The sequence below is a fragment of the Triturus cristatus genome, chromosome 4_2, assembly GCF_964204655.1.
Source record: "Triturus cristatus chromosome 4_2, aTriCri1.1, whole genome shotgun sequence".
NCBI lineage: Eukaryota > Metazoa > Chordata > Amphibia > Caudata > Salamandridae > Triturus > Triturus cristatus.
The window spans coordinates 925,743,162-925,755,248 of record NC_140586.1 but is presented as its reverse complement, the minus strand read 5'-3'; the positions used below and the strand labels follow the sequence as shown (position 1 = coordinate 925,755,248).

Genomic DNA, 12,087 nt, shown 5'->3' with positions numbered 1-12,087 from the left:
TCCTGTGCCACCCACACTATAGCATGTATGACCTGCCCAGGGATCCTGTGCCACCCACACTAGAGCATGTATGACCTGCTCAGGGATACTGTGCCACCCACACTAGAGCATGTATGACCAGCCCAGGGATCCTGTGCCACCCACTCTAGAGCATGTATGAGCTGCACAGGGATCCCGTGCCACCCACACTAGAGAATGCATGAACTGCCCAGGGATACTGTGCCACCCACACTAGAGAATGTATGACCTGCTCAGGGATCCTGTGCAACCCACACTAGAGCATGCATTATCTGCCCATGGATCCTCTGCCACCCACACTAGAGCATGTATTACGTGCCCAGGGACCCTGTGCCACCCACACTAAAGCATGCATGACCTGCCCAGGAATCCTCTGCCACCCACACTAGAGCATATATGTCCTGCCCAGGGATCCTGTGCCCCCCACACTAGGGCATGCATTACCTGCCCAGGGATCTTGTGCTACCCACACTAGAGCATGTATGACCTGCTCAGGGATCATGTGCCACCCACACTGGAGCATGTATGACCTGCTCAGTGATCCTGTGCCACCCACACTATAGCATGTATGACCTGCCCAGGGATCCTGTGTCACCCACACTAGAGCATGTATGTCCTGCCCAGGGATCCTGTGCCCCCCACACTAGGGCATGCATTACCTGCCCAGGGATCTTGTGCTACCCACACTAGAGCATGTATGACCTGCTCAGGGATCATGTGCCACCCACACTGGAGCATGTATGACCTGCTCAGTGATCCTGTGCCACCCACACTATAGCATGTATGACCTGCCCAGGGATCCTGTGTCACCCACACTACAGCATGTATGACCTGCCCAGGGATACTGTGCCACTCACTTCAGAGAATGTATAGTCTACTGTGGGCCCCACCCCCGCTCTAGAAAATGCATGATCGGCCAATAGATCCCGTGCCACCGCCTTATTGAGAGTGGATACCTTTTTGGCAAATGACCTGCATCAGTCCAACTCAGAATAACCCTCTTTGTCTGGATTTATGTATTCAAGAAGCCTCAGTCACTGGCGTTGAGAAGTGCAACAGCTGATAGTTCAGTATTCACCCAATATTTGCAAAGGTTTACAAATCACATATTTGATCATTTTTTTGTTGGGTCCATTTATTTGAAAAAGTAGTAGTGAAGCTGTGATTGATATCGCTTGTACAGTGATCAGCTAAAGATGCTTCCATTTGCCATAGGGTCAGCATCACAGGTTTTTACCAATGTCCCTCCATATTAAAATAATTGAAGCCTAAAGTTAAGGTTGTCATTAGGTTTCAAGTGAGGTTAGTAATTTCACATAACGTAAATTAATTTGGTTTCAGGCTTGTGTTAAAATCAGGGTTATGTTATGGTTAATTCACGAATAATGTTTATTTGGTTTAATAAACCATAAATATATACATTTTACAAGTTTCAATACATAATTTATTAATAGTATATATTGTAAGTTCTAAATTTTAAAATGGTTAGTTCAATAACTTTAATGAAGTAGAGTTTAGTTGAATTTTAAAAGGCTCGGTGCAGATTTGGGATCAATGTAATGAGGTTGCAGTGCTAGTAATGTCCATAATTTCCGCGTAAAATGTACCTTCTCGAGGTGGTGGACCTGGCTTAAAGTAGTAACATATACTGGTCAGAAACGTGGCTGACTTTGTCCAAAAGAATGGAAACGACTTGTCTGAAATGGAAAATGCCAGTGGGGAGTCGAGTTGCTCCAATCTTAGTTGAACTTTGCAGTGATAAGACAAGAGACAGCAGCGAAGGCGATATAAGTCCCGCAGCCCTCCTAATCAGGCAAGAAGTGGCACATAATCAGTCTGTCTGTACACCATGGCAGCAGTAACACCGGAAGGTCCATGATCCCAAAGCAGTGTAAGTTCCAGTGCCTACTAAGAATGGCTGCTCTTCTTCCCTTACGTTGCTCCCTTGAAATATGTTTTACCCAGTCGCCCTTCGCACCCGTTGAGCCTCGATGCTTCATCATTCCGCATCCTCTTGTTTACTAAACCGCCTTCCGTCCCTTCCTTTTCCTCTTTGCAGATGGAGGCAGAGCTGGAGCGCTTCCATAAGCAGAACACACAGCTTGAGCTGAACATCATGGAGCTCAAGCAGAAGCTGAAGGCCACTGACAACGAGATGCGTAAGGAGATGCAGAAGGTAAGAGCATCGTTGAGGTGACCTGCCGTGCCAGGAGGCCTTCAAAGAGAGATCATGTTTTGGACGACAAGGGAAACGTATGCCTTTGGACTGTTGGGGCCATTGTTCTGAAGGCGTCTATCAATGGGGATTGGAGGTGTGGCAATGTAGAGAGGATCTCTGTCCCTGGGAGCCGCAGTGTCCAAGAGCGGTGTCAGGTAGACCATGTAAGAGAGAACATCAGTGAGAGAATATCAGTAGATGCGACCCCTGTCCCGGGGGGCTACAGTGTAGATGTACTGCATGAGGTACATAATCTAAGATAACATATTGACGAGAGGATAACAGCAGATAGAACCGCTGCCCCCTGGGGGCTGTACTATAGAAGAACTGTATCAGGCAGACCACCTAAAAGAGTGCACGGACGAGAGAATAACAGCAGATAGGGCCTCTGTCCCTAGAAGTCACAGTATAGCCTGCTGCTAACGGTTATACTAGTTGTTAAACGCTCCGGACCCAAGTTACAAGCCCAAGCTGCAGACGAGGGCCTACAATGAGGCAGAGTGCATTTTTTAAAACTGGTATGGCCCTAGGCAGTAGGTCTATAAAGCTGTTATAACATTCCACCCACCGAAGGCAGAAAGTTCTAAATTAAAAAAAGACGAAAAAGAAGGACAAACACTCGAATTGAGCCGAAAACCTGCACCAACTATTATTGATCCTGAACCACTCTATTGTCTTCAATGGAGCGCTTCACATTCCAATGTTCTAATATAGCTTTAAAGCCCACTGTAGCGGGCTACACCGGCCATTCAAGACCTGCCCTGGCTCGGGCTTTTAATGCTAGAGTGGGCCTTTATTGGCAATATATAACCCGCTACAGTGGGCTATAAAGTTGTAGTAGAGATGATGTTTATCCCTGGTCAACAATGTAGAGAGTAGCTCTATCCATGGTCCATGTGGGCGCAGTAGAGGATCACTATCCCTGTGGCAGGAGTAAACGGGATTTCTACTCATGGGGTTTGCACTAGAGGCCTCTGTCCCCGGGGCATAGTAGAGTGTTTTCTTTACATGCCCATCACTATTCCTAGAAAGCCTTTTTCTGACTGGCCACTGGCTTGATCAGTCACTGTCCCTGTTCCTAGAAAACCTATCTCTGATTAACCATCACTATTCCTAGAATATACATCTGTCAGAGACCCAGCTCATTGCTTTACCTATCCCTCAAATGTCCAGGATGTTTCTTGCTTACAAAGTAAGTGTCACCATTCACCTACGGTCTCGGGCTCCGACTGAAGAATACTAACTTCCGCCTGTGCAGCATACAAAATAAGGTACAAAAACTGGACGCTTTGCTCCTGTCTATCTCATCAAAGTCATTTTCAGGGCACACATCTGCTGCTGTTGCATCTATGATGCCCTGCTTTGCTTCCAGCTTGTCTACTGGAATTTTGCCACCTCATCTATATATTATAGTAGGGCATTTCTTATGTTGCGCACAATATATTAGTGTTAGATAGAGAGATAGATAGATAGAATGAACTGTGGTTTTTGGTTGGCTAGGGTATGCACCTAAGCCAGGCAGAACCCAGCGCTCTAGTCAGGGCAACTAAGTTACACACCAAAGATAACCTGTGCTCACCTCTGGTAGCTTGGCACAGAGCAGGCAGGCTTATCAGAGGCAATGTGTAAACATTTGCACCACACCCTCACACAGCAACATAATGAACATACTACAAAAACAGACTGCACACTGGATTATATGAAAATATATATGTATAGTATTTTGTAAAAAAACAAGACCAAAACTATATGAATGATAAATACTTTGCAGTTATCCAGTATTGGAGTATCTTTCATAGATTCACATGCCTGTATCATTCCCCGTCGTCGAGATGGTAGTCCCACGGTAAAATATTCAAGCAGTGCCTCAAATCCTTCATACCTTATAATGGCCCAAGGTCATCTAAACAGTAGCCTTTCTATGTCTTTTTTTAAAAAGGACCAAATGTTGGCATCCAGCCGATCAGCTGTTAGCACCCTCTAGAACACTCCCAGTCGAGGCCAGTTCTCCTCAGATTTTCACTGCACGTCGAGTGGAAGGGAGTCTCCTTGAGTGCTACTCAATTTCTTCTGTTCAGCAAATCTGTACATCATGTCAGACAAAAAAGGCCTTTTCCGCCCTTGTAAAACCTGTGGGAAGAAAAGGGTCCGTGTGGATGATCCAAACAAGGAATGTATTTATTGCCTTTATCTTCTTCTAACAAGACCTCAAGGACAGAGAGGGAAGATTGTTATTGTGGCTCCAAACCACAAAATAGCAATCTCATTCTTCTGATGAAGAAGAGGACAGAGCCTCAACATCCCACAAGAGGGCTAGATCCAAGGACAGTTCCTCAGGTGAGGGAAGCAAACATTTTAAGGTTTCCCAGGAAAGGGCTTCACGTAAGGAGAAAACTACCAAACACGCCTCTGAACTGGCATTATCTGTGCCTTCTACACCTGTCAGGAAGAAAAGAGATCGCCCTAGAGCCTCTTATTCTGATCCTGTAAATAGGAAAACTTTGACAAAGCCATAGCCGACGACAATCTGTGTAACATCGTTAACTCCATCGTCGACGGCAACGATGATGACGACGGCGATCCAGTCTCCTATTCTCTCTACCAGTCTCCATCTCGACGACGAGCGCTCCATCGTCGTCGAAGACCGTCGACGCCCTTCTATCGAATACAATGCCGTCGACGAAGATCCCTATGACGACGGACTCTTCCACTGGAGGTCCATCGACCAAGACACACTCAACCGCAGAGGTACAGGCACAGGTACATCTGGATATGAGGCTCACTGAGGGAGGTTATCCTGCGGCCTCCCGGTGGTTCTGTTTCCGGAGTATCAGTACGGGAAATGCTTTCTTCGTTCGACTGCCTCATTGGAGGGTGTATCATGTGAGGACGTCTCTCACTAGAAATATCCCTTCCCGCACCCTGGAATGCCGGATGCTTTGGGCCAGGATAAAGTCCTCTAATTCACCTGTTTGGCTGACACAGGCGGTCATTTGTGGCAGACCCTCTTTCGTGTTTTACCGCGGGTCTGCTCTCTATTTTCACCCGATACGGGACATCTGTTCACTTCGCCTCATATCCGGATGTACCTGGATTTGTATTGCGTGGGATTGATTTTGTGTACACTTAAGCGCTCCTTTTTGTCTCAACTTGTCATCACATGATACCTTGCCCTGAAGAAGGTGAGACCCACCATTGGAGTCGTACACCGAAACGCGCATCGGCACTGGAGTCCTCTATTATCTATGTCTCCCCCTGAGATTTTCTATTTATGGCATTCATTGAAATGTTTAAACAAATTGTGTTAATATGTTGCTTCAGCCAATGAAATGATATTGTGTTGATGGCATTACCATTCTACCACACTGTTCATTGTGGTCTAAGACAGTTATTTCATTGTCTTTAGCCTTGTGTGGGGAGTGACCAATAGATGGGATTCGGAGACTGTAGGACATGTATAATTCTTATGTATGTGCGAATGAATGAGTATGTATTGGTTTATCAACTATATATATTATGACTTTCTTGAGATTTGATACAATACATTTGATATTATAATTTTCAAAAGAATATGTGTGAAGCTTGTTAGTATTTTGACATATGTGTGGCCATCTTGGCCTTTAGCACACTGTATTGCTATCTTGGGGGCATGTGACTTTGCTGTTCTGGTTTTGTATCAGTGACGATTATCATTTTTTCCTAATTCTTTTCAGGCAGTGGGGTTTTGCTAGTATTGCGTGTCTCTTCCCCTGCCTTTGTATTTTTTCTGGGGCTCCCTTCTGTGTAATTTTTCTGTTAATGCAGAGGACAGCCAGCAGGTTTCATTTGTCTATTACAGTAAAGCAAACCAAATGTTTCCTATAAGACTTCAAGGAAGACACAAGGAAAGTGGTACGCTCCATACCTATCATTGCCCATATATGGCAGGAGGGCATCAGGATTATGAAAACACCAGCGTCCATACCACCAGTGCTGCCTCATGTAGGTAAGTCTAGGGCTCCGGATGACTTGCCTTATTGGACATCCTAAGCAATATTTGGTTATCTCACAGGCTGCGCAAAGGCGATCTAAGAACCCGGCTACCCCGATTACTACCCCCCCAGATAAGGAAGGGCATAGAATGGACATTCTGGGGAAAAGATTTTCTTCAATGGCAGCTGTGACAATCAGTCCGAAGAAAGCACCCCCTAGAGAACTGAACTCATTTGGTCTAGGAGTGAGGGGGAAATAAACCAATTTATAATGAGCACTCTCCCACTTGACCTCTGGACAGCTGTGTATGCGACGCTGTACTGGGGAGTATGAATGTGTGTAGTATATGTCAGTGATATGAGTGTTGAATATGTGAATGAGGTGTCAGTGTGGGGTAGATAATTTTGTTCAGTAAAATTTATGTTAGTTTCTTGAGGAAAAGACCTAAAGACTTTGTGTACAGATCATGAGTTTTTTCCACAGATTATGATCTTTATAAGAAAATGTACTATTGAAACTCATTGATACATTGTAAAGAAATAACAGTGTTAAAAAATAATGTGACAATATAAGCTAAGATTGTTATGTGATTGCTTTTAAATAAGTGAATAATGAAATGAAATAATTATAAAAAAAAGTTTTTTATGAAACCTATATCTTTGTGTGGAGAAATTATGAGTCAATGGCCCGCTGCTATGCTATATATTAACAAGTATTAAAGTATTTAAGGTCAAGTGGGAGGGTGCTCATTATAAATTAGCTGTGACAATCGGAGCAGCAAATGCTCTAGCCATTATCGGCCGCAATGACCGCCAGATGTGATCCGACATGGCGGGACTAATAGACCTCATCCCGGAGCGACACAGACAAGAGGCACGCAAGATACTGCTGGAGGGTAAGCGTGCAGCTTCAGAGACAATTGACTGTGCCCTCAACGTGACAAATACCGGTTTTAGCAGTAACGGCTGCACTTTGACATCCAGAATGGCTAAAAGCAAACACCTTTAGACCTGAAGTACAAGCAAAGGTTCTTGATATGGCTTTCGACGGTGAGTCACTCTTTGGAAAACACATTGATGAGGCTCTATTGGCAATCAAAAATGATACAGACATTGCAAAGTCTTTGGGTGCTGTGCAGTACAGAAGCGTACCATTCAGAGATGCTAGAGGGTGAGGATTTGCCACTTACAAAGGAGGATACCAGAGGGCTCAATAATATCAGCCATATCATTCTCAATATCTGCAATCTTATAACCCTCCATCTTATCGTCAACCATCTACAGCTGGTTTCTCTCACCTGGGAGGCAGCAAGTGAGCTGAATGCAAGGTTGTGACTCGGGCAGAAAGCAATGAGCACGTCAGGGTACCAGCCCATCTTCCTTCCCTGCTTATAGGTGCAACAATTTCCAGTTATGTACAAAAGTGGCACCAAATAACATCAGATCGCTAGGTGATGGACCTAGTAACCATTGGTCACACTCTAGAGTTCCTTCATTGGCCGCCAACCACTCCACCCAGGGGTCTCCCTCCCCCTCGTCTTCACTTATTAAGAAAGGAAGTCTTGGCCATGCTTCTCAAAGAAGCAATAGAAGAAGTACTATTCGCTCGGAAAGGAAAAGGTTTTTATTCTCGTTTCTTTCTAATAAAAAAGAAATCGGGAGAATAGAGACCGATTTTGGACCTAAGGAATCTCAAAAAGCAGACGTTCAGGATGGGAACACTCCCCGATATCCTGGGTTGCTTAATCAAAGGAGATTTCATGACTTCACTCGACATGAAAAGACTCATATTTTCATATCCCAATCCATCCGAAACACTGGAAATTCCGAAGATTCACGGTGGCTGGTACCCACTATCAATTCAAAGTGCTCTTGTTTGGCCTCAAATCAGCACCACGGATTTTCACATCGGCCTGGCGCCAGTAGCGGCGACCCTGCGGTCTCAGGGGTTTCAAGTATTCCCGTACCTCGACGATTGGCTGCTTAAAGCAGCAACAGTGCAGGAGGCCAATCGAGCAATGAAAGCTTGCCTCCGTTTGTTCAATACGTTGGGACAGAACCTAAATAGTGAAAAATCATTTTTGCATCCAACTCAAGTAATATCTTTCCTGGGAGCGTCCATAGACACCATTCAATGCAAAGTGTTCTTGTCTCAGGAAACAAGGATACGTCTGCAAATGCCTGCAAAGACCATATCAAAAAAAGGATCAGTTTCTGAGCGAATGTACAAATCGCTCCTGAGGATGTGCTCTTCATCGTTAAATCTGGTACCTCTAGCCAGACTGAAGATGAGGCCTCTTCAGGAGGAACTTCAGAAACAGTGACAACAAGCTTTGGGATCCTTCGAAGATGTAATTTGAATCACAGCACAGATGGTGAAAACACTGCAGTGCTGGTTTCAGGCAACAAATCTCGTTCAGGGCCTGACTTTCCTACAGAGCACCCCAGATTTCATTCTAATAATGGACCCCTCTATGGAGGGCTGGAGATGTCTTCTACAGGATTTGCAAATTCGGGGAAAATGGTCTTCGACGCAGAGAAAGCAGCAAATCAACAGCTTAGAGCTCAAAGCCATATTCCTATCTCTTCAAGCTTTCCTGCCAAGAATAGCAGGTTCATACGGACAATACGACCAGCATGTACTATGTCAACAAGCAAGGAGGAACAAGATCCATTACGCTATCTTAAGAAGCGCAAGAATTATGGGAATGGACAACACACCATGGCATCTTGTTAAAGGCTGAGCATGTCAGAGGTCTGCACAATACCCTAGCAAACACATTAGATAGATTCAGTCCAGTTGTCACAAGTGGGAGCTAGAACAATCCCAGCTGGACAAGGTATTTCGGAAATGGGGGAAACCAGCGTTGGACCTCTTCGCAACGGAGAACGCCAAATGCCAGTACTATGCCAGCAGATTCCTTCTACCAGGGTAAAGGGGGAATGCCCTTTTAATGCAATGGTCAGGGATCTATGCCTACGGTTTTCCCCATTCCATTAATTCACAGGGTGCTAACCAAGAAAAAATCGGAAAGGCTGTCGTCTGATCCTGATAGCGCCACTTTGGCCCAGGCAATACTGGTTCCCAGAACTGCTCCTGCTGTAGGAGTCGAAGCCCATTTGTCTACAGCCATCCTCAACGATGTTATCAAAGATCAAGGGACAAGTGAATCATCCAGACCCACACTCTCTTCATTTGCATGCATGGCTCCTGAATTCCTAGAATTTACTAACCTAAATATACTGCAAGAATGTCGAAAAATCATCGCTAAATCCTGTGCTGAAAGCACTATCAAAACATATTGTTTGAAATGGAGACAACTCTGTTTCTGGTTCGAAAGAAATAACGTTCACCTACTGCAAGCTCCTGCTGAACAGATTTTGATGTACCTCCTCTCTCTGGCTAAATCAGGTCTCACTCTCTCTTCGGTGAAGGTTCACCTGGCTTCAATTTCCCGTTATAGGAAATCTCCTAAAGCTCCTTCTCTCTGTGCATCTAGTCTTATAAAGCAGTTCATGAGAGGTCTTTTCCGTGCATTTCCCACGGTGCGTGCGCCTCCTCCAGAATGGAAGCTCAATGTGGTCTTGGTGCAGTTGATGAGACAACCGTTTGAACTGGGCAGAGCTTAAATTTCTCACATGGAAGGTATCCCTCTTACTAGCTCTTACTTCTGCAAGGAGGGTGAGCAAAATACAAGCCTTTACAGTCAAGGAACCTTTTCTACATTTCACTGAAAACTATGTAACTCTATGGACGAACCAGATGTTTATTCCGAAGGTACCAAAACAGTTTCACCTCAACGAGCCGGTGATATTGCTATCTTTCTTTCCAAACCCATCTAGCCCAGCACAACGGGCATTGTGTACGTTGGATATCAAGTGATGCTTGAAATTCTACCTACACAAGACGAAGGAGCTAAGAAAAACAGATCAGCTCCTGGTCGCTTACGGACAAGGAAAACAATGAACGGCTGTAACGAAGGCTACGATCGCCAGATGGGTCACATCCGCGATCCAATTCTGTAACGAAAAGGCTCACATGCCTCTGAGAGCAAGAACTAAAGCACACTCTGCAAGAACAGTTTATGCTTCGGCAGCTTTGTTTGCCGGAGTGACATTAGACAAGATATGCCATGCTGCGACATGGAAGAATGTCCACACTTTTACGAAGCATTACTGTCTGCAATCTATGCAACGAGAGGATGCAGCGGTGGGCCAAGCGGCACTGCATTATCTCTTCAAATAATATCCTGTTTGAGATAAGAGGAGTTTTTCTTTATTCTAAAAAGGTATTGCGTATGTCTGGAAATGTAAAGTCAAATTAATATATAGCTGTATTTTACTTTTTTTTAATACATATGAATGCTCGTGTATATTGAAAGATTTACCTCAACAGTGGTGGTTTTAGCATTTTATTCTGCTGGAACTTTGAGTACACACATTTTATGCAAGATTTTAAATGATTATTGGAAATGTTTCTAGTATATGTCTATAGCATTGGGAGTTTAAAGTGACATGTCTCCCACCGTCCGCTAACGACGGTACAGTTTCATGGTACTGCTAGCTATTCTGATTCAGGCATGTGAATCTATAAAAGATACCCCAATACTGAATGAGAAAATAAGTTACTTACCTGTAACTACGGATATCCAGTTTTGGTATGTTTCATAGATTCACATGCATTCCCACCTCCTCCCCGTGGAGTCAGTTCTCGTTAAATTTGGGATCCTTACTGTAGGAAGGTGGATATCTGACTATGGTTACCCCCAACTTTTTGCCTAGTGTCTAGCTGGTTTTTCGACTTAGTTGGCCTGAGATCCTGCCATTCAGGGTCTCAGGCTGTCTGCTCTCTCTGTAAAATGGACTCCATGTACCCTAGGTACATACACAATTGGTAAGGATCACCTTATTGGACCCTGTACAGTGTACCCTAGGTACCCAGGGCATAGGTGTACCCTAGGCCTCCCAGGGGCTGCAGCATGTATTATGCCACCCCTGGTCTGGCCTTCCAATCAGACACAACTGGCTGATCCCTCAGCTGGGGCAAGGTCGTGTAATCACCCCTTGCTTAGATATAGTATGCCTATATCTACCCTTATATATAGACACATGTGTACCTATCAGTCACTCCTATGGCAGGCCTTAACAATCCTGGAGGCAGAGTGCTTGGTAACATGTGAGATGGTGCTCTAGCATGAGCTGAGCCTGTCTGCAGCTTTCGGAACCATGTCCTTATAGCTGTTCTATGATATAGCCTACCATATACTCTTAAAGTGCCTTATAATCTTAAACGGTTATGGTAACTATGGTTTGGCTTTATCAAAACATGTCGTGTAAGGTGTCTAACACTTTGGAATAATACCCCCATACCATTTCTGGTGATGAGGATATTATTCCTCCCTTCTAGAGGGAGAGACATGTTAAAATCCTACTTTGCTGTTTAACTCTAACCAAAGCCTCAGCTTCACAAAATGGATGCTGCTGCCACAGACACAAGTCTGACCTCCTGCTGCTGGGAGTGATCCCAGCCAGGGAGGCCTGGACAATAGGTTTCCTGCTTGGGGAGGTGCTAGCACCTCCCCAGACAGCCTTTAGTGTATTGGGGCAGGGTGGGCTGAAAGGAATGAGACATGCCTGGGGCACACAAGGTGTTCCTTGCATAGTCCAGTTCAAACCGGCGCTGGGGCACTCCAGCCCCAGCTCTGGCGCGAAACTGGACAAAGGGAAGTGGGTGTAACCACCCCCTCCCAGGTCCCACCCATAAGGCGTGACCTAGCAGGTATCCCAGCCCCCCAGATTAGTATAAGAGTGGGAGTTGGGCCTCAAGACTTTAGATTATCCTGAACCTGCAAAACTGAACAGAAACTCTGGACCTTCGAC

General features: G+C 45.0%; 1 protein-coding gene across 1 annotated transcript in view; it reads left to right on the top strand.

Moving 5' to 3' along the window:
• CFAP57 (cilia and flagella associated protein 57) overlaps positions 1-12,087 on the top strand; it is a 355,646-nt gene that overhangs the window by 284,457 nt on the left and 59,102 nt on the right. Inside the window, exon 19 of the mRNA XM_085602986.1 lies at positions 2,078-2,194. Coding sequence (XP_085459112.1) covers positions 2,078-2,194 — 117 coding nt within the window. The remainder of the gene's footprint in view (positions 1-2,077; positions 2,195-12,087) is intronic.